The sequence below is a fragment of the Crinia signifera genome, chromosome 6 (assembly GCF_055691185.1).
Source record: "Crinia signifera chromosome 6, ASM5569118v1, whole genome shotgun sequence".
Taxonomy (NCBI): Eukaryota; Metazoa; Chordata; class Amphibia; order Anura; family Myobatrachidae; genus Crinia; species Crinia signifera.
Genome location: NC_139222.1, coordinates 131,790,193 through 131,814,348, shown reverse-complemented (window position 1 = coordinate 131,814,348; position 24,156 = coordinate 131,790,193). Strand labels below are relative to the sequence as shown.

Here is a 24,156-nt window from a genome sequence, read left to right as displayed (position 1 = left end):
TCTCTAACACCCCATCAGATACTTGTTATCTTCTTCGTCCATAAACATTACTATAGAGCTAGTTCCTCCTGCACTGTTATACTGCAGATTCTGACTATGTATAATTGTTCATTCAAAACCATTACTGTTAGGCAGAGCTATGTAGTATTAACTTGATATAGCTACCATGCTTCCTATGCAGGAGAAAATAGTTAAATGGTATCTGTTTCAGTGGAACTGGTCATGGGTTCTAATACAGGGTGTGACACTTGCAAAAATTATGTTAAGAACAAAGACAGTGTAACGCTATTGTCTTGCAGGGAGGGGGATTCAGTCTATTGTCCTGCAAGAAGGGGGAGTCAGCCACAGAAGCGATATCACCGGCTTTCAATTCACTGATTCAAACTTGCAGGGGAGGAGTGGTGCCTTCTTGGGAGCAGGAGCCCGGAGGCAGATGATTCCATTGCCTCCCAGAGTTACTCCTCTCACCGTCAGCATCCCAATTTAACACAAGTTTTGTTAAGTACAGTAACCCTTTACCTCCCCCTAACCCTCCCCTCCGATAGCCAAACTCTAATCCTCCCCTCCCACAGCCTAATCCTAACCTCCTCTCCAATGCAGCTTAACACTAATATTACTGGCAGAATGTTTTGGGATTCTGACAGTGAGAATGACACTCTCGTATTGTGACAGTTGGCATTGTGACTTCCAGGATGCTGACTGCAACCTCAGGACAAAGGATGGTGTAGCTTTCTATGCTCAGGGTTATCTAACTTATTTAATTCAACGGATGAATCCTTATTAAAAAGCAACGCAGTGCAATCACCTGAGGACATGAGGAGTACAGCTTGGAGCAGAGCCACTTCTGTGTCATCAAGATTAAATGCAGACAAAGATCTTCCCAAGTCAAATATGGCATCAGAGACCACCCCTAACCCTCCGTTCTTCAGCTGTTCTCGCTTCACTGCCATCTCACCACTCAGTGTTAGAGTCTCACTCTCTGGATCATAGCGCACGGCTGCCCGGAGAGACATGATCTCCATACAGCATCCTTTCAACAGGATGATTTGGTCTTCACAAGGCAGCTGCAAGGAAGAGTGCAAGTTGTTACAATAAGCGAAATATTTAAATAAAAACATTTGAGGGACAAGTTGTACCTCAGGAACAGGAAGGAAAACAAAACTTCCAAGAAAGATTTGTAGAAAATATATACAGATTTTTTTCTTTAAAGAAAACAATTACTAGCTTCTTAAGCTACCGATACATATGCAGGTTCTGGATGCAAATTTGGTAATTTCCTCTAAATTACAAATATTAACATACAGCACATGGGCCCAAAACATACTGTGGAGTATTCAATGAGGTTTTTCACGATGTGCAGTGAATCCTGTTTAGGATTCGCTGCACATTCGCAGGGTTCCGGAGGGCTGGAGCATTCGCTGCCAGCCCTCCCTCTCACCCTATTCAACGCCTCAGGGGCTCACTGCCCCTGACGGCGATTTTTAACCCCTGCGGCGTTCGCCGGCAGGCAGGGAGATGGAAGCCTATGGTAGGAACATTGCAGCACCTATGTGGAAACCTATGGTTGCTCAGATTTTCTGATGAAACTAAATGGGTGATTCTGGTTAACAAACTCCCTTGTACGTTCATACGGGGAGTTCGATTTTGAAGATCTTCGCGTGCACATAAGTGAATATGCTCCTGTGTAGGTCTTCACTGCGGGCGCCCTAGGAGACTTGCATAGTCTCCGAGGTGCTCGCACCAGGGGGGCCTGCAGGAGGTGGCAGGGGGCGTTCACACGCAAACGCCCTGCGTTTCCTGGGCATCCACTTCCGGGGGTGAGCGGCTGACGTCACCGGTTCTCAGCTGCCCGCCCTGTTCTCGGAGCAGGGAGCCACGAATCTAAATCACCAGAGAGTGACTTAGACTAGCAAGAGCTACAGAAATCATTCAATGGTTAGCGACCATCTAATGATTTCAGGCACGTACGCAAGCATGTGAATGGATGTTTATGCAAAACATCCATTCGCAGTGCTGCGAGAAATTCGTCATGTAGTGGGGGGCCGGTGTTCGCACTGCCAGCGGATGCTGTCAACTACCGCTACTTTGCAAAACAACCAGAATCAGGCCCTAAGCCACTGGAGCCTTTACAACTACATACAAAGAAGCAGTCCTAATATACACTGCGACTGCCATTGCAACTCAGATACACACGCAACAGCAAAAGATGCTGAATTTACTTAATATGGCAATTATGTATGGCCAGATCCCATCATAAGATGATTTGGACAAAGAACTATTCTTCAGTTTGCCATGTGTGTTATACTCTCTTTAGACCAGCAATTCCCAACCTGCGGTACTCTGCAGACCGGTTGGGGGTACTTAAAAATAAGTCAAGAAGTCTCCTGATGGCGGAAGAAGTCTCCCATTGCAATGGAGACAAACCATGTTGCATTACTTCCAGTTCCATCTGAAGCGCTCTCAGCATCTCCTTGTGCTTTCGCTTGACTGGCAATCCACGGGTAGCTTAGATCATCTGCCCCGCACTGACACGGGTGGAGGAAGCACCGGCATTAATCCTACAGACATTAGCAGGAACCCCCACAGACAGTACACAGATAGTGATCAGACACTGATTCCTGACTGTACACTACTCCTGCGCTACTCCTTAATATAAGGACGCACATAAGGACACACATACCGCTCACTTCAACTCCACTTGTGAGTACTATGGATATTTCAAATTGAAAGGAGGGGGTACTCATAAATGAAAAGCCTAATCCAGGGGTATGGAAGACAAAAAAATCATATCACAGGAAAAGCAACTGTGGTGTAAATAAACATTTACTCTCACCAGAAAACTTTGACCCATTGTGCTACTACTTCTGTATAAAGTACTCCACAGCTTTTCCATACAAATAACTCACCTCAGAGAACATAGGCAGTTTCTTGGCAAAGTCAACCACTCGTGTAATTGCAGGGGTGATTATTTTGGTGAACTCACTGAAAGCTTCCAAATCAACTTTATCACCATCAGGCATTGATGCCATCGGAGACTGCCCAATGTCTTCAGGCTGTGTGAGATCGTGTGAGACGGGAGAAAGAAAAAAAAAAACACACAAAAAAGAAGAAGTGAAATGTAAGTAGTGGAAGCAAATAAAACCACCAGGGTATATTCAATCAACCAACATTCATAAACCTTACATAGAATGAAGAGTGTAGCAGCTGAAGTAATAAAAACAAAACTGTACAAAATAGGTAATAATTTTGCAGATTTGTCATGTAATAAGTAAAACTATATTTACAGACATGGAATTAAAGGTATAAATAAAACAATGGAAATAAAACCAAGTTTGAAAGAATTGACAAAGAAACATTACTGTAAGTACAGTATATCTGCATCTTCAGCTTCTCTGCCATATATCCAGCAGAGGGAGCTGCCCATCAAGGCAGAACAACATGGGGGAAGGGGGGTAAAGCGTGTGCTATCCACGTGACAGAGGGAGGAGGGAGCGGGAGACAGCATGGGAAGAAGAGAGGGAGGGAAGTAGCTGCTGCTCCCACCTGCTTCTATCCTTCTCTTAGAAAATATACATGTGTGCGTCATGCAGAGGTCTGCTAGAAGTATACTAATCTTCACTATGTGGGAATCCATGGTCAAATCAATGCTGTCTACGAATCGTGTTACAAGTTATTTTGGCCACCAACTGTGCAACATACATGTAACATTATTAAAATGCACTGCTGCAAAGAGATAGGGACATTAATGCAAAGTCATATAGAGGTAATGCTATGTATAGAATGTACATATAAAGCAAGGGGATTATACTGCTGCTGTAGCAGGGTCACATGTACGTGTCTGCATTTCTAGAATGTTCTGCAGCACAGCCATATGGTGAGAAGCAATAAAATGCACTGCAACATGAAAGTACAATGAGCAATTACAGTACAACATACAGTGAGACTAAACAGAGCTATACAGTTTGTAGCATGCACTGCACCATATTCACATACAGTGGTAAGGGGACGTTTGTGAGCCCTTAATAATGCAGAAGGAGTGGTGGTTAACAGTACAGACTACAGTATATAGTACATACTGTACTGATAGTGCTAGGAACTTGGTCGCCTTGGTTCATGGTAACAGACACACAGCAGATATCTCCACAAGGCTACATGAGTAGAAATACGTACAATCATGGTTAACATAGCTGCTGGGTCATGGAGGGTTACTACATCTGCATCATTTATCATGCTATTGCTGTAGAATAGCCCACTTTCTAATACTTGAGCACGAGCCAAAGTTTTCCAGCCCTACCCTGACTGCATGCATATTTGCCTAAGGTAGCATTCTGTATTATGTCTGCAAGCAGAAGAGTGTTATACACTATACAGGGTCTTCTTTTTATTCTATAGTGTAGTGGTTCCCAAACTGTGTGTCGTGGCTCCCTGGGGTGCCTCGGGACACTTGCAGGGGTGCCATGGGTTGGTGGTCCAGGACCAATTCAAATGAATTATGATCAATTATTTATGGACAAAACCAGTGCTGGTGGCTGCCAATCATAGAATATGTGTACAAACAGAAGCAAATCCTGCCCCAAGAAGCACATATAAACACAATCTACCTCATTTTATGTCATTTATTTTTGGCCATGGGGTGACGTGGAAAAATGTTGATACTCTAGGGTGCCGTGATTGTGTGTGTGCCTATCCAGAACTGCATACTGATACTTATGCACAAGCTTATAGTAACAGTCTTATGCATGTGTATTTTCCTGTAAAACTGAATTCTGATTTTATTATTTAGTACTTCATTATGATACATGTTTGCATGTAGTACTGTAATGCGATACATACAGTATATGACTGCATTGTAGTATGCATCTGCCTGTGTCCAAGCAGTCATACACTGAAGTAAATGTGTATCTGCAAAATAGTACTGCAGTCTCACAGATGCATGTCTGCATGTAGTACAGTATTTGGATACATAAATATATATGTATTTGGATACATAAACGCAACATTCTGATACATGTGTCACTGCATGTAGTACAGCATTCTCATATATGTGTCAGTATCCGGTCCCTGGGTTGACAATATCTAGGTCGACACTCATTAGGTTGACCACTATTGGAAGACGGTGACTAGGTCGACACCGAAAAATTGTCCACATACCCTAGGTCGACAATGAAAGAAGGTCGACACAAGTTGTAGTTAGACATGTACATGGTCGACACACATTTTTTTTGTGGTTTTTTTTTTTGTTTAGACATCACATTTTACTATCAAACTGGGCATAGAATGAGAATATATATATTTATAAAACACCGTTCCCGAAGCATTGTGAGCTCAGTGAGCCATGCGAGGGGACGCAGTACACTTATACGGTGTCCATGACGACATATGTCAACATAGACACCAAAGAAACCCTTGAAAAACTTTCATGTGTCGACCATGTACATGTCAACCTTAACCTTGTGTCGACCTCTGTCACTGTCAAACTAGGATATGTTGACCATTCTTAGGTGTCGACCAACAGTCGACACATTATCCTAGAACCTGTGTGTCTGCATGATGTAAAATAAAATTGTATGTACAAGTAGTATTGCATCCTTATGCTTGCCACATACAAACTTGTTTTCAAAATGGGCAAAACCATGTGCACTGCAGGTGGGGCAGATGTAACATTTATAGAAAGAGTTAAATTTGTGTGAATTATTTTGTTCCTGTGCAGGGTAAAGACTGGCTTCATTATTTTTACACTGCAAATTCGATTTCAGTTTCACTCCACCCAAATGTAGAGCAGTGCACATGGTTTTGCCCATTTTGAGAACAAATTTGTACTGCAATCAGATCTGAATAAGGGTCTAAAGGCCCCCATACACTATGCGATTTTCGGCCGATTTCACCCGATGTCGGCACTTTGGTCCGATAAATCGGGTGAAATCTGCCAAAATCCCATGTGTATGACATCTGATCTGATCTGATGCGCGGTCCCGTGCGCATCGGATCTGATCAGGTGGTCGGACCTGCCGAACATAAGATATATCGGCATCTGACCCATCATGGGCACATCGTGGGTGCTTTTGCACCCATGATGCATCAGATCCGATATATCTTTATGTTTTGGACCCTAGCTCCCGCCCCCCCGCAGTACGCAAACATTACCGGAAGCCGGCGCAGCGACGTGTCCGGCTGTCAGTGAAATAACTGATCACCCACCAGCCTTACCGGCGGGCGCCGCTCCCTCCGCTGTGCACCTGTCACTGCCGCGTCCTCCGCTCCAGCCGCTCCTGCACGCACTGACAGCGGCTGTATACTTTGCCAGTGCTGCCGCCTCCCTGGGTCACCCACTCAGCTCCTCACATCGCTCCGGCCGCAACAGACAGACCCCTAGATCCACAAAGGTCTCTCTCTCCCCTCTCTTTTTTGGAATAAATATATATTTATAGACTACAATAACCATGTGTATGGTCCTTGTGACATTTTGCATAGGGCTCCGTGTCCTGTGTAGTTCAATTTATGAGCTTTCCAGGCTTAGCGGGTAGTATATAACTCGGAGGGTAGCAGTTTTGTATGTGGCCAACACTTTGGATGTCTCACTCTGCTCTATCGCTGATTTTTTTATTATAGATTCAGCGTTTGGCACTCTGTCCAATGAATTGGATGGTGTGTGCGCACCACTAGCAATTTTATTTATGCAATGGATTTTAGCTGTTCATGCACATATTGTTTTACTCTGCACCTTTGTTAATAAATTTTAAGTAAGGTGACACATGGATCGTACAAATGAAAGTATAGTTGCACTCCGTATCATATGAAATGCGGCTTTCTGTTTGTTTATTTTTCATTTAACACATGATTCAGAGGCTACCAGTTTTGCATGTGAGCAGCACTTTGGTTGTCTCACTCTGCTATATCGCTGATTTTTACGATTATAGAGTCGTCAATTGGCACATCTGTCCGTACAGCTAGCAGTTTCATTTACAAAGGCTAGCGGTCAGTTCATATATGCAATGTCTTATATAGAGCAGCAGATTCCGTTACAGTGTCTTATATAGCGCAGCAGATTCCGTTACAGTGTCTTATATAGCGCAGCAGATTCCGTTACAGTGTCTTATATAGCGCGGCAGATTCCGTTACAGTGTCTTATATAGCGCGGCAGATTCCGTTACAGTGTCTTATATAGCGCAGCAGATTCCGTTACAGTGTCTTATATAGAGCAGCAGATTCCGTTACAGTGTCTTATATAGCGCGGCAGATTCCATTACAGTGTCTTATATAGCGCAGCAGATTCCGTCAGTGTCTTATATAGCGCAGCAGATTCCATTACAGTGTCTTATATAGCGCAGCAGATTCCGTTACAGTGTCTTATATAGCGCAGCAGATTCCATTACAGTTTCTTATATAGCGCAGCAGATTCCGTTACAGTGTCTAATATAGCGCAGCAGATTCCGTTACAGTGTCTTATATAGCGCAGCAGATTCCGTTACAGTGTCTTATATAGCGCAGCAGATTCCGTTACAGTGTCTTATATAGCGCAGCAGATTCCGTTACAGTGTCTTATATAGCGCAGCAGATTCCGTTACAGTGTCTTATATAGCGCGGCAGATTCCGTTACAGTGTCGCGCAGCAGATTCCATTGCACTTTACAATAGTAGACAGTGATAAGTCAAACCGTACAATCTATAGGATAAATCACATGTGATTTATCTGACGCAAATTGGATGTAAAAAATGGCACATCAAGTATCTAATTGTATGTAGGCCTCCTGCGAAGCTGACAGGGAAGTTCTAGGGAAATCAGATGCAATTTACAGGTCAGATAAATCTTACTAGTGTATGGGGGCCTTAAGGGGCAGATTTATTAAGCTTGGAGAAGAGATAAACTGGAGATAAAGCGGAGAAAAGGTAAAAGGAGATAGAGCACCAGCCAATCAACTCCCAACTGTCTTTTTCAAACACAGCTGATTGGCTGGTGCTTTATCTCCTTTTACCTTTTCTCCGCTTTATCTCCAGTTTATCTCTTCTCCAAGCTTAATAAATCTGCCCCTTAATTACTAATTCCATCTTGCTACAGTATGTCTGTATGTATTTATGTCTGTATGTATGTCTTTAATGTAAGAGTACACTTAATAATTTATTTAACTGTTTTTTCCACCTACATTTACTGAATGCTAGCAGGCACCAATATGTATACAGTAATGCAATTGGATATTTGCTGTAGACCTTGCACCTACATAGCACTAAGTAATCGAATGCTTACACAACTGCTTGTTTGACTTCATCAAGTTTTCTGGCTACAGCCACAGAGTAAAGGAGGAAGTCTCTATTGTATATACATATATTGACACACACACACACACACACACACACACACACACACACACACACACACACACACACACACACACACACACACACACACACACACACACACACGGCCTTTTTGCTGAAATGGTTTCGGATTTATCCCATTGTTATAATAGGGAATGAAATGCCTCAGTTCTTTCTTTAAGTTTTATGCTGTAAAATAATTTATCAATATATATGGATGATTAAAATTTGGGAGGGGCGTGTCCTAGCTCAGAGGAAGAGATTGACACAAGTTTTTCATGATTTTTTTTAAATGACTTATATAAATTTTACTTTAGAGGGAGAATATAATTGTGCCGAGCACAGTGAGCCATGCGAGGGGATGCGGTACACTTATACGCTGTCCATGACAACATATGTCGACACAGACACACAAACAACCAAGAAAAACTTGTGTCAACCGTTTCCTGTGTCTACAAGTTCATATCAACATTTTACCTGTATCGACATTCTGCCAATGTCGACCTAGTATATGTCATAGGTATCGACCTATACACTGTCGACCATACTGCATAATAATCTCCTATTATCTACATATTTTTATAATTAATTAATAGGATTAATAAGCTAAAAAAAAAAATCAAATCAAAGCCTAATGATTAATTATTAATATTAAAAAATTGATTGTTGATCAAGGTTTCTAATACATAATTAAATTTCATTTAATTATGGGGGGGGGGGGGGGCTGATTCAAGTTGGTTTGCAAAAGCAAACTCCTTCTTTAATGGACAAAACCATGTGCATTGCAGGTGGGGCAGATGTAACATGTGCAGAGGGGGTTCCAGCCTGGCCTCACATGTGGGTGTTATTTTGTTTTTGTGCAGAGTAAATACTGGCTGCTTTATTTTTACACTGCAATTTAGATTTCAGTTTGAATGCACCCCACCAATGCCCATTAGAGAGAGATTTTGTTTTTTTGCGAGCAAACTTGAATTAGGCCTATGGTTTGTGCAGGTACAAAGTTATTCCTTATTTTGCTTTGTTCCCACCTCAGAATCAGTCCCAATGTATACAAGGCAAAAGGTGGTAGAGAACATAAATACCCGTTTAAGTTTACCATCTATCTTTTATCTGATTGCTATGCGTAAAACCACCAATTTATGTTTGCACTAGTTTATTAAAATGATTGTAGTGGTGTCAGTCTCTTTTTGGCAATACCAGTAAAAAGATTATTGCAAATAAATACTTCCCTACCTTTACTATATTCACTTATGCAAGATCAGAAACAAGTATGAGAAACAAATGCATGAACTACAGTTCCCATGATACCGTGGTTCTGTAGGACCAGGATGTCCGTCGTGTGGGGACCTGGACATACTTGACTCCTCATGCACTGGTCAGTAGACTGTGCTTCACCAGTGGGTGATTTAACAGATGCCGTTTGCACTCTACGAGAGGTCACAGCCTCTCCATCTGCACAGGATGTTTGCTTAAGGAAATCAGAGATTCCAGACTGTATCCTGCCATGCACATAGATCAAAATCTGTGTTTCACTTTGCCTTGCTATAATATCAGGAATCATTGTTCCCCCTAAATTGGATACTATGGAAATTAAATAGTTAATAAGAGGAGTCTATGAAGAGTGCCCATGTTTTGGTCACATTCAACAACAGACATCCAAAACAGCTAAGCAATATGAATACAACATACATAACTATGGCCTGTCATTTCCGGGATTCCTACAGAAGAGAAAGGGGGTTACTGAATAACTTGTTCAGGGCGCTGTTGATAGCACAACCTTTGGATATGACAACAACTGACTCAGTACATAGAACCATTCAATGACTTGGGCTCCAGCCCGGCCTCACATAAGGTCTTCTATGTATCCACATCTACCAGAAACACATATACAGTACATGTTCTGACACACAAACAAGCTTTCAGTTCTGGAGGCAAGCATTTTATGGTCTAATGTAACTTTCACATTGATAAATGTATACATTCAATTGTCAATATCTGACAATTTACTTGGACCCTATGACATCACCTTGACATAGGGCATCCCAACAAATAATTCCTTTTTTATTTTTTTTGTGTGTGTGTGCATGTGCAGTAGCAATTAACCGCTCATCTACATGAACATCAGCGTGGCGTGCAGTCTGTGTGCACCTTTGAATCAGGCGGATGATCATCTGAATGTGCAGCCTTGACAGATAAGAAACGAGCATACCAGTGACTAACTCTTCTACATCCTAGGTACTATGTCTCACCAAGAACTTCCTGCGCTGTTTCCAGTGGCTGCCCTGTGCGTTGGTGCTTCGGTGAGCTTCTGTCACAATGCGGATCAGCTCCCACTCCTCGCTGTTTGGCTCAGGACGCTGCTGCAGAGTCTTGATCATCTCCTCCTTCCGCCGCCGTTCCCGATTCTCCTCAATCAGCTTCCGCTTGGCTACCCGCTTGGAATCATCCAGGACAACTGCAGAGAACCGAAGAGGGAAGTGAACAGTGAACAAAATGAAAACGATAAGCGTAAGAGTGCTTGTGTTGTTACATTGAGGGCAACAAGTGTATCATGTAAAATAACATATATGTGAACAAATATGAGAAACAAAACACAGAACATAATTTAATCTTTAGTTTGCTGTAAATTCTGTCAGAGGTTAGTGCTGCGTTGATCAAATATTCATTTTCTTTCTCAATCCTTTATTCTTCTCCTTTGCAAACTACCATTATTGTTATGATCATAATCATACTTACGGTCCATTGCCATGCCCACATCGATACATTTCTTAAAGCGGCAGAGCTGGCACTGATTTCGGGTGATCTTATCAATGATACAGCAGCCATCATACTTGCAGGAATACGATGGATGCAGGTTCTTCTGTATGGTTCGCCGAAAGAATCCCTGCAGCAAAGGAAGAGAGTCAAAATCAATCATAATTGTGTCATTCAACAACCACTGCAACAAGGACCCTTTGGTCCTTTGTCTCTTGGACTTTGTATTACACCAACATTCATTTTTTCAACATTTAGTAAACTTATATCTGTTTACTTGTATGGTCACTTTAGCAGTTTATAATAAAAATGCTTATTTTTATTATAAACTGCTCTTATCATTTATTTATATCATCATGCTTGTTTTTTTTCCATTACCCACAGGTATAGACCACATTCTATACCAGGGTTTCCTGAACTCAGTCAATTTGAAATAACAATCTGGACCCAATCATGCATATTCATAAAACCTGGACATTAATGGCAGAGTTCGGGAATTTTGTGTTTTTCTGTAAAATAAATGATGGGCCGCCCAGGTTTGGCTAAATAGGGGTATTCAATTAGCGAAGGTGACTGCGTTACCACTGTTTGCCGCACTCTCCATCTCACATTTGGCCAGATGTATCAAGCCTCAAAAAGTGATAAAATGGTGAGTGATAAACAACCAGCTGATCAGCTCCTAACTGCCATGCTACAAGCTGGGTTTAAAAAATGACAGGTTGGAGTTGATTGGTTGCTGTTCATCACTCTCTATTTTATCAGTTTTTGAAGCTTGATACTTCTTGCCCATTATTCCCACATTCTAAAGGGGTAAGCAATATAATCTTTGATGTAGGGACAAATAAATTATCAGATATGTGTGCTGCTGCACATTGCTGATATTTAACTAAACCTACAATTAGAACAACCTTGTTTCACAATAAAGCTCTACTTCAAACTCTGAATTACTGCTAATGTATCTTCCTAAATGATCATGTGTTCCATGAGTTGACTTTTTCAGTTCAATTGTATATTTAAAAAAAAAAAAACACCACTCCAAAAAGAAAAGCAAAATAGTTATCCACATATCAAACTTATCATTTCTTCCAATGGTTGTTATATTTCGAGAAGGATATCCAATTAGCCTTGGTAAATTACTGTGGCTAATGGACTCCCCGGGGGCTATCCAATTAGCCCCACTAATTATCACTTATTGGGGATTGTGCTCAGACCCATGAAGCATAATTCTTGATAACCAGCCCTCAGAGCCCCGATAACACGTGGGTCCTGAAAGTTATCCCAGGCCATGTGTTATCGGACAATAAAAATGGTCTATATTTGGATAGCCTACTACTGACCATCGGGCCAAAGTTGTGATAATAGTCTGTTTTTATCAGCCAACAAATTAGCATGGCTAATTGGATACCCCGCTTAGTGATTTACAGTTTTACTCTCAGTCAATCAGAATGAACCAAGAGTTTGGGCAACATTCTATTACATTTAGCTTGGGAGAAGGCATACCTTTCCTAACCATATTGTAGACAATAACAAATAAGAGGTCATTTTCAATTTAAGCAAATTGAAAATGACCTCTTATTTGTTATTGTCTACAATATGGTCAGGAAAGGTATGCCTTCTCCCAAGCTAAATGTAATAGAATATTGCCCAAACTCTTGCCAAATGTAATAGAATGTTGCGCTTTGGTAAGCCTAGGTGCTCCACCCAAGACACATCATGGTGTAGTGCACCCCAATATCAGGAGCTGCCTCTGCTACCTAGATTAGTGTTTAGGTAAGTAAAGAGCTAGGGAAGTTTCACACTCAATTTCACCTACTACTACTTGATAATGACCCCTTTCATTGAATTACACATTAACCTTTTACTCTATAATTCATAGGTAATCAGTGGAGCCGGAACTTTAAATGTATCACTGTATGACTGGCTCCTCCCCCTCTATGCTCCTCTTCCAGACCTTGAGTATACTCCATGCATCTGCATACAGCTTGCTCTGGAGCCTCTGGCAGCATGTCTGAAAATGCTGCTGGTAAGATGACCCGCTCCCTGGTTAGCAGAGATGCCTGGTCTGCAGACAGCTCTAGGCATAGCAACGGTCATTCTATTCAGAGGGCTGAACTCCCACTCGGCCATTTTCAGACCCAGCTGCCCTAGCGCTTCTTAGAAGGAGTGCTTACCACGAGGGGCAGCCATCTTTGGTATCTGAACTGCACTGGTGATTGACTGCTAAGACTGCTGCTGCCTGTTCCTCTCCCCAAGGCTCAGATTTAGTCAAAACAATGGGGCCTATAGGGGGGTGTTTGATATATCTATATATCTGTCTTAATATCTCTATATCTACATTACAACTATGGCCCTCCAGCTGCTGTATATATGCAAGTCCCATCATGCCTTGCCACAGTTTTGCTATTATGGAATGCTTAAACTATTGCAAAGCATGCTGGGATGTGTAGTTTCACAACAGCTGGAGGGCCAGAGTTTGGACATGCCTGGCCTAGACAACATATAGATTGTACTGTATATAAAGCTGTGTTATCGTGGGTGTGACAAGTTACCTCCCTTCTCTATCGCTTACTCGCTCTATCTCTCTCCATCAGAGATCACTGATGCATTTCTGTGTAATTCTCTGTGCCTGTGTGAAAGAGGTGAGAATGACAGGCAAGGCTGCTGCTGCATCCAAGCGCTCTCAGAAGCTCTTTACAAGCAAGGGTTGTAAGACCATGTTTACACAGAACCCTGACAAAGTTTCACTCTACTTTGATAACTGTGATGAGTCTTCTTCCCCTCCAGCTCCTCCGGGGCAGGATGGTACACCTGTCTAATTATCCACATTGACTAGCTGATAGCTTGGAAGGATAGAGAGGAATATAGAGGCCCTCCAAAACCGGGTTGGGCTCAGGCCCTTTCTAATTCGGTAAAGGCTCTGGAGGGTTATTTCTCCATTGCCCATTGGTCTAGAGGCCATGGTAGACCTCCTGACTCATCCTCATACCAGGATCTCAAACTTACTTCCAAACCAGCCGCATGACGGCTTTCCTCTCAACTGGATGATAGGCGAGAGGTTCTGCAGGAGGCCATCAACAAGTTACTTGTTGCAAGGACCAGTTCAGCTACATCAATGAAGCTGGATGTTTCCATAAGACCAATTTTAAAAATCCCTCAATGCCTTTCTGCGGGTTTTCAGATTTATGGTGGATGCTCTACATTCAGTATTTGCGAGTCTGGAGGTGGGAGAGTTCTTGGTTTCTTTGGATGTCTTAATTTCTATGGATATCAAAGATGCTTACCTTCACGTCATCGTCGACATCAGGTGAATCTTTGATTTGAAGTCTGGGACTCATTACTAGTTATGGGCTTTACCTTTTAGCCTCTCCTTGGCACCTTGGGTGTTTACCAAGGTCATGGCGGTGATTATGTTTTAACTGCATACTCAGGGAGTGAATATCATCCCCCTATTTACTCATCAAGGCTCCATCCATGGATTAATTAGGTCACAGCATTCTTTTAGCATATCAGTTGATCATCCAACACAGTTGTTTCAGTTGGAACATCCAAAGTCCCAGTTGGAACATATCAATGACTTCAGTTTTTGGGAATGATCCTGGACACAGTGCTTCAAAAGGTGTCCTTCCTCTGAACACGCTGAAAAATTAAGCTTTCCTGTACTGCCCCAAGACTCGGGATCCAGGAGCAACGGCAGTCACACACTGACTCCATTGATTACCTGTCTATACCCCAATATAAATGGCTAATCCAGTGTCCACTATGGAATTAGATAAAGGGATTTTTCTGTAAATACCAAAATCCAGTTTTTTTTATTAGTTTTTTTTATGGCTTAAATTAAATATGAGAGTTACAGTAATTCGGCACTGCACTTATTATCTGTGGCTATTGTGAGTGTGACTATCTTGGTCAAACTGCAACATGGAAGTGCAAAACATTTCCAATTAAAAACAGGTCAAGACCCAAAGACTGCCAGCTAACACCTGATGCAAAACAAAGGAGTGACATATCATTACGATAATTTAGAACAGCAAAACCTCCTTTTTGCACTACTCCACAATATAAGGCTTACTTTCGCACCTAATCTGTATTTCATACGGAACAGCTTAAGTCTATCCAACTCCCTGACTGTGCAAGCTCTTAAATGTACAATTGCAGCCGCCTTACTATGTAAATCTATGAGCCTTGCAGAAATCTAAGCGTGGATGTGGAAACTAAGGTGGCCAGCAGGTTCACATTTGCATTGCTGAGCAGCCGTTCTGCATCGTAAATGACCTCCAGAATGTTTCTGTAGACCAAGGCACCAACAAGTAAATTGTAAGCTTGACTGGCCTAGAAAAATCCATGACTGCCATATTCTGTTACAGCTGTGTAATAACACTGAAATGCATGGAATAAAAATGAATAAACAATTGACTTTTAAGCTGGTTGGTATTTTATATTTTAAAAATATCAAGATTCCTGGAAAGTCATTAGATCCACAAAAGTTACTTATTTTCTCACTATGGTATAGTAGCTCATTGAGGCAATTTAATAACTGGTGATGTGCAGTTGTGATGTTAGGCTGTACACATACCTAATAATTACAGTAGGCCAACACTGCATACTTTTCTGCCTATAGAGTGCAAGGTGTCAAAGTGTCAACCATGAAAAGACAGCAGTGTGCCAACTTTATGTCACTCACCTTACAACCCTCGCAGGTGATACATCGGTAGTGGTACCCTGTGGCCTTATCGCTGCACACCACACATGGCTCATCTTTGTCCAAGTAGCTAGGGATGTACCCTGCAGAGAGCAGAGATACCGAGCTGTCACCTGTGTCACCGGGTGAGAGGAGGGGACAACCTTATTCAAGCCATTGACATATAAACAGACTGTGTGGGGTACGGACAGGCTGAATGTCCAATATCTCCCTTCTAGCTCTAACACCAATCGTACATAGTTAGCCATAAAAACCAATAAGATAAACCATACAATGTGATAAAAACTAGGATAAGCTAATAAACATGCAAAACACAAAGATATTCTTAGACACTGAAGAATACACAGCCAGGGAAATAAATGTAACAGAGGAACACAAGAAAGCCTGTTCATTGTGCTGTAAGTAATTATCGAGTGTCTCTCCCTTCTGAATATCTCTCTCTTGTTATTTCGGAAGCAATTATGTTTTATAACTCTGAGATCCTGTCTGGACAGTGCAGAGATGGTAGCAGGGTGAGAGGGGTGAAAGAGCCTGTTTCTTCTACGAAGGGGTAAGAATATGGGAGTGAATCTTTAACAATGCCATAACGAGATATAGTATGATTAAAGTATACAAAACAAAGAGAACAATAGGCAAGGCACCAAATAAAGGTATGGTGGGCAAGTGTGTCAAGGAACACCAAAATGTACTGTCACAGAAGGCAAGAAAGTTATGTATTGTTTATATATAAATCCTTTACATAACAGACTATATAAACCCAACAAATGTCTTGATTTTCATGGGACAGTCTTTATTTCCAATGGTCAACCAAAAGTGTTGTCACTAGTTCCTAGACTAGACTGCTTTCTCATGAAAATTAGTTCAGCTCACTAATAGCTGTGTCCAATAAGTGAAACGAACAGCAGCACTTTAAATGGAGCATTAGAACGAGTAATAAGATGGGTACTCATTTTCTACATAATATAAAAATGGATCTAAGGGTGGAATTGGGTTCCCTTTTCTGGTTAAGGCTACTGAGAACCTTGGGGTGATTATGGTTTACTCGCTGTTTTGCAAGTTCGGTCCTGTCACAATGTTTTGGGGACTGAGGATGTGTATGGTCTATTATGTGCATGTGCAGCTCCCCTTTGCAAATGGCTTTGCAGGAATCGGTGGCGGTCCAGGGTCAGTCGGCGGTGGGGTCGGTGATCACCTATGGGAACGCCCAGTGTTTTATGGGCATCCCCATGAAAACATTGGGCATTACTATGGGTACGCGGGCAGGATGATGTTTGCCGGGGGCAGGCGGCTGACATCATAGGACGTTAGCCGCCTGCCCAATCTTCATCCTGGCGCACGCATATAAAAGTCAGTTCCCACTGATTTTTATTAATAAAGCCAGGAAAAATCATTCGATGGTCGGCGACCATCACATGATTTCTCCTGCGGCAGAAACATGCGAGGGGATGTGTCTTTGTAAGACATCCACTCGCATGTTAACGAGTGGATTCGGCTGGGAGGGGGCGGGTATTCAGCAGGGTGGCCTCTCAGGCACTCGTAAAATGCAAGCTTCACAGCTTACCGAGCACACCAGAATCAGGACCCTTGTGCTGTCCCAGCCATTTAGTGTTCATAGGCTGTGATATATATATAATTTTTGATACCGTTTTATTTCTTTTTTTGTACTAATGAACAACTATTTTATTTTATATTTTTACCCGAGGAAAAGTTAATAAGGCATGGAAGCAGTTGTAGGAATGAACCAGCAAATAGCAGGCAACATAGAAGTAGGTTACAAGGGGTAAAAGCAGCTTTATGAGGGCCTTCGCCAGACTAGTGAGGGTTATGAGGAAAGGGTACTTGGGTTAGCAGGTATTACAGCATGCCACACCAAACTGTCAGGAAGGGGGAATTAGGCAAGAACTAACCATGCCCCTGATCCAACGAACCACGTTCACATTTTATAGAGGCCATAGTCTTCCAAATAAGGAAGCTCAACACCTTTCAGCCGCCAGGAAATGTAGACTGTTGCTTGAAAATTGGGACTATTGGTAGGTATGAAATAAATAAAACCTATATTTAAAAGTAAGTGTTATATAAACATGGGACATAAAAAGCAAGGCAGGAAATATAAGAAATGACATTATTAATGATAACAATGATACATTAGGAGCAGAAAAATCTATAATTTGTAAGATATGACATAGGAAGTTTATATTAAAGCTTCATGCAGAACAAGAGACGTTCATAAGGAATAGTAAAAATTCTAGGGCAAGATTTACTAAGCGGTGGCTTTTGCGATTCTTTTAATTTATTAAAATTAAAGCGGCAATAAAAGAACTATAATTACTAAACATTTACTATTAGCACCATTCTAAATTTTGGTTGAAAGCTACCATTAAGTAAATCTAGACCTGGTAATTTGATACACAGGATTTGCCTTGATCAGTCTCCTAAATTACCCCCCCCCCCCCCCCCACACACACACACACACTTTTTATTCCACCACTACAGTAATCCATTCCAGGAAAATGCAATTAAACTTCTGCCTCCATAAAGATAATAGGGTCTGTTTAAAACACCGCCATTAGTAAAAAGGATGAAGCTGTCCTAGGAATATATTGGAGCCATTGTTATCTAGTGCAGTATGAATTAGAGAGAGGGATGGTTGGTTATATGGACAGATAGTAAGACATATAGGTAGGCTCTAGGACACTGTGTGTGTAGATATAGGTGTATGATTGGGTAATAGACCTTATAGAGTTTCCTTTAGAGTTGGGCAATTATTTTTTGAGTAACCTACATACCATTTTAAGAACTAGACAACATAGAAACATAGAATTTGATGGCAGATAAGAACCATTTGGCCCATCTAGTCTGCCCCTTCTACTGTCTTAGCCTCTACCACCTCTCACAACCTACTGCATTAAATGGGATCACTTATTTATTTCATGTAGGGGCTTTATATACTCCTCCCCATCTGTGGAATTTTGTTTTATTATATAATGTTTAAGTTATTATCTGGTGATCACTATACAATAACTACTAAAGGGGCACATAATTTAAAAGAGTAGACTCCCCTCTTTTAAACAGTGTGTCATGCAGGCCAGTATTGTCTAGAATGCCCTTCCTCTGTCAATGGACAATTATGTTTTTCCATAATGCGGTAAGACCTGATCAGTGCTGTGTGAATTTGCAAAGCCCTGCGATCAGATAGTTGCCACCCCGACTGAGTAAAAACCCGCCCTGTGCAAGCCTGCAAATGACTTGCGAAAATATCGCAGATGGGCAGCCAGCTGCAAATCCAAACGCAACTCACTCACCATATGATTCAACCAGTCTGTGCAAGTCTGACCCTTCCGCAACTCCACCACAGAATCAGGCTAATCGAGACCAGCACTGATGTCACAGAACCTCCCTGAAAACGCCAAGGTATGCTTGCTTTATTCCGGACTCTCCCAGAAATTGCCCGGCTACTACTCCCAAATGGCGGCTTCCTGTCAGTTAAATTGCTCATGAACCGCAGTATATGTGTATATGAAGATGACAAGTACTACTGCAGTGAAGAGGGTAAAGGGGTAATCACCAGATGTAGAGCTATTTGTACTTCTTAGCATATTTTGTGTCAACACTTTATTACATATATAAAATAGAGTAAAGCCAATTTAGCATTTAATACTGTCAAGCGTTATCTCTATGCTCTTGTTAGGCAACAGTGTACACACTTGGATGCCTAACCTAAGACTATTGTTTTTAAGTCAGAAACATCCTACAATACATCAAAACCTAACATGCACCTGAAAGTTTAATTTCTATGTGTAAATGTGCCCAACTATAAAAGAGGCTCAGAGAGAGGACAGTAGAAGGAAATATAGTGTGTGGTACTTGAATCAGCAGGGGGACTTACAGAAAGGGTAACATGACATGAGTTGTAAGGTGGTTACAGGAAAGTGTGAGGCGTTATTGGAAAGTAGGAGGAGTTATAGCGTGGCCTGATTCTGAGTCACACTGAACCCCGATATTGACAGAGTTGAGTGATCCCTTGCTAATGCACATGCCGGAAAAACTGTTATGGAGTATGTACACATTGTATGCACAAAAGCACTCTTGGGTCTGACACACAGGGTATCAGAGATGTATTTGAAAGTGCTTGGTGCTCCTGAGCAGTGACTGGGAGGTGACTACACACACGCACGGATATGATCCATTTTATGAGCCTGGGAGTAAAACAGAAGTGTTTGCATATTCAGATACTCAATCGCTCATAATGGAGGCCATACTCAGGCCATAGAGATCATGCAAGTTTCAATGGTGCGATAGATTGTGGAATTTAAAGTTGCACCAGGTCAGTGGTTCTCAACCCCGGTTCTCAGGACCCCCACGCAGTTCATATTTTCCAGGTCACCTGTGCATTTTAAAATGTGACAGTTGGTGATACAGAGGGCAGCTGCTGGTGACCTGGAAAACGTGCACTGTGTGAGGGTACTGAGGACCGAGGTGGAGAACCACTGCATCAGGTGCTATTACATTGTGTACAGACACTGCCATTCATACGGACAGTAGGAGTTTTCAGGGATGGTTATAAGACATAGTAGAAGTTAAAGGGAGTGTAACATGATATATAGTAGCAGGAAGACTCATAGGGTAAGTTGAGCAGTACAAAATCATATACACCCCATATATTACCCTTATCACTTACTACCTACCTGACATACCGCTTTTTCCCATACATTGGCTGTTCTTTCTTTTTCGCTTCCCATCCGGCCACCTGTATTGATAAAAAGACAAAAGTAGTCAATTGATGAGTAAACGTCGAACATGTCAAAATAATTCACTAGCCATTTGTACCCAGACATTCTGGGAAAGAGAATACTACTGGAATCTTGTTAGTCACGTGAACCTGCATGTATTACACACCTTACCAAGCGGGACACCACCTCACACACCCACATGTTTGAAAACACATCGCCTTGAACTTAAATGCAGTGGATTACTAGATTGTGTCACTGTCACTCACTGACTAAAATATATTACAATGTTTCAACCTGCAGGAGGGGATGATTCACCCAGCTCCATTGATTAATAAATTATCTACAGAGACTTTCTCAGTATAATACCACATTTAGGATGCTGTATGACCCTTATAATATTTGTTCAATACTACCTTTTGTAACAGGTAAATTTTACATGAAACATACTCTAGCACTAGGAGATATGATTCGTACTTATAATATATGCAAGAATGTCTAACACTGTATTGTTATGTACAGACTACATGTTCTATAAACATATGACGCACTATTGGGGGATAAATAATCATCCCTTTAGTCCCTTGTATACCAAATACCCAGGTCTGTGGGGAACAGATAGATTATTGTTATTCACAGTATAAAAAACTATTATACAATGTTGCAAGGCATATGCAAATGAGAGAGCTACATGGAGGTATTGCCTCTTTCCTCCCCACATAGGTCTCATTGGCTGCCCACTAGACACGACAGTGGCCTCTCTTCTATCCCAGACACATTGGTCAGTGAATGAAGCCAGCAGCTCCACTCCACACACATAGTACATGAGGCTGGAGCTAAACCGGTGGTTGAGGATTGGGAGGTGGATCAGATTTGAAATACACTGTTATCATGGGCTGGAGATGGCTGCCTGATGACGCTCCGACAGTTGGGATATTGATGGTCAGTAGACCACCATCGGAATCTCGACAGCCCGACAGTCGGAATTCCATTTTACAGGGGCTATTCTCGCTTGTGGGGGCCTGAGCTTGCAGGGCGGAGAGTGCAGCAAGCCTGCAAGGTGCTTCCTTTCGCTCGCCCTCCTGTTGGGAGTCCCAGCAGTTGGGATGTCGGACTAATGACCATCGGAATTCTGACTGTCTAAGCACCATACCACATTCGCTGGAGATACACAGGTGGTTGTGAGTGGGGGGTGGATTAGACTTGAGGCACACTGGGATCATGAGTCTGCAGAGAACAGCGTGGAATAGGTTTGGAAGACACAGAAGGGATGACACCATATGGAAGCTATGCTAGATAGCGACCTGGCAAATGATAGGTTAGAAAATACTAAAAAGGTATAACAATATAAGGTATTTGTCTTGTATTTGGGAACAGGCTCCATTGCTCAGCAATACTATAGTTTATATATTATATTATGGAGAAGAAGAATATCCCCTATTTGAAATTGAATCCCCAAATGTTAATGGTAAAAAGTCTGACTGACATACTGATAAAGCAGAACAGTGGCACACTGAAACTATGCTGATGAGACCCCCTAAATGGCCAGTCAGACAACATGTTCATCTCTGTTCTATCTGTCAGTCTGGACTGCAGGTTTTATACACTCCTCATTTGTGTAACAGGGGGACAGGCAATGTGCTCTGTACATCCCTTGCCTGCTATTCTGCAGTGGCAATAAGAGGTTACATGTGCGTTCTATGGAATTTTTCAACAGTATGCACTGTGGAATCGAGTGGGATGAGGAATAATGTTTTTTTTCTATACATCTATTCAGCCTCCAGAAATGTGCTTTGAGGGAAACATTTTTTACATTAATATGTATTCTGTCTGCGTCAACTCACAGTGCAAGAGGCAGAATACATCATATAGATATGAGTTTTCTTTGTCTGAGTCCACCAGAAAGTAATATACATTTATTTTATCTTACCAAGCAGTGGGAGTAGGTAGGACACATAATGTACCTTTCCTCAGGGTCATATAAAAGGAGAGCAACTGTATACCCGACAGACAGAGAAACACTTTTAGTAAGGATAGCAATACAAGTTTTCACAGGAAATGTAAAATTGCGCAAATAACATGTTCCTGCCCCCCACCACTGGGATTTTCAGAACATGAGTTACAGTATATACAGTAAGGTTCCTCTGGTTGCACCACCTTACAGTGACAGAAATACAAAGAATCATAAATACTACCCATGTGTATGGCACCCAGTAGTTGGAGGATCAGACCATAAGTTATATAAGATTCCTAATATAAGTTAATCCTGATCATGCCACCTAGGATACATAAGGGTGACCGCTGGTCAGGATGCTGCCGGCCAGAATATTGACGCCAACATTCCGTAGGAGGAAATCCTACAGGGTCAGGTAAGTACAATTACCATCCCAGTGACCCGCCCCCAACCCTCCCTTCCTGCATCCTAACCCTCAACCACCCCGTGGTCGGACCCTAAACCTCCCCGCTAGTGCCTTACCCTAACCCTTGCCACATAAACCCAACCCCTCACCTCTCAGTCTAAACCTAACAACCACTTCTAAGTGCCTACCTGCAGCCTAACCCTAAGTCCCCCCATTAGTGTCCAAACTCCCCTTCCCTTCTGAAAGAAACCCCAGCGAAAAAATATATGACTCTAGCATCAAGTCTTCATGCATGTCCTCTTGTTCCTTTATTGGGGTTATGTAGTGGTTAAACAAGTATGGTCTGTTTGGTTCTTTATGGAATATTCAAAGACAGGAATGTTATTTTTGGAAGTTGACATAGGGTACTGATTGCAAAGGAACCATGCCAGGTTTGCCATAAACAACTTTGATTTCCACCAGATGCGGGGAAAATCAAACCAGAGATAAACTTGCACAGATGAGAGGAAGGGAGAGAGGGCTGTCAACAGAGCAAGCAGCAGCCCACCTCCTTCTACTTTGTCTAAAGCAAAAACAGAAGGATGAACATAGCAGTGCATGAACAAAGGAAGGAGAGGTGGAATGTAGAGAATAAATAAGAAATACAGTCAGCTGAAAACTGTCTGGGTATAAGAAAGACCTAATGTGAAGGACAATAAAGGGAGCACAGAAATGAGATAAGCAAAGGGAGCAAGAGAGGTAAAGAGACTTGACATACAGGAAGCAAGTGATAAGGTAGAAAAATAAAAAAAATGGTCAGCAGATAAAAGGTATACTATATAGCTAAAGATTGGTGAAAGAGAGCAAAGGTGATACAGATAAGCAAATTCATGGCACACGGGTGCTTGTTCTCACAGTCTTCATGGCTGAATTAGCTAAATTACAGCACAAGCAAACTCTAGCACTTTTTACCACATGTAGCATCCTCTGCCAGAGAAGGTGTGACTAGGACACAAGCCAATGATAGGTCACAAGAGCATCCGAAGCAAGGCGCTCTTCCGCATGTGGACCTAGCTGTCACAATCAGCATCAGCTGCCCATAGCAACTGCAGCTTAGCAACACAAAAATAGGACCATTGAGTGAAGTGACTAACTGATCATCATGGCTAGGACTGTAGCTTTATATGCATTCTTACAGACACACAAACACAATGTTCTTGTTTTGTAATATACTGCTCCCTGTACTTTGTTTTGCTATAACTAAACTTTATACACATATGTATAAGTGTATCAGATGAACGTTTAAACTACACACAGATCTCTAT

The 24,156-nt window shown here is 41.9% G+C and overlaps 1 protein-coding gene across 6 annotated transcripts in view; it reads right to left on the bottom strand.

Moving 5' to 3' along the window:
* The window catches only part of THRA (thyroid hormone receptor alpha), a 139,719-nt gene that overhangs the window by 14,486 nt on the left and 101,077 nt on the right, over positions 1-24,156 (bottom strand). For 4 of the 6 annotated variants that reach the window (XM_083147238.1, XM_083147234.1, XM_083147237.1 and 1 more), the window contains 6 exons: positions 20,451-20,512; positions 15,748-15,878; positions 11,049-11,196; positions 10,562-10,767; positions 2,907-3,053; positions 806-1,064 (listed from right to left, as the gene is read on the bottom strand). In XM_083147238.1, the coding sequence (XP_083003364.1) occupies positions 806-1,064; positions 2,907-3,053; positions 10,562-10,767; positions 11,049-11,196; positions 15,748-15,878; positions 20,451-20,512 (953 nt within the window). Of the gene's footprint in view, positions 1-805; positions 1,065-2,906; positions 3,054-10,561; positions 10,768-11,048; positions 11,197-15,747; positions 15,879-17,672; positions 17,790-20,450; positions 20,513-24,156 lie in introns of all 6 variants that reach the window. The other 2 variants (XM_083147240.1, XM_083147239.1) reach the window with 2 other exon arrangements.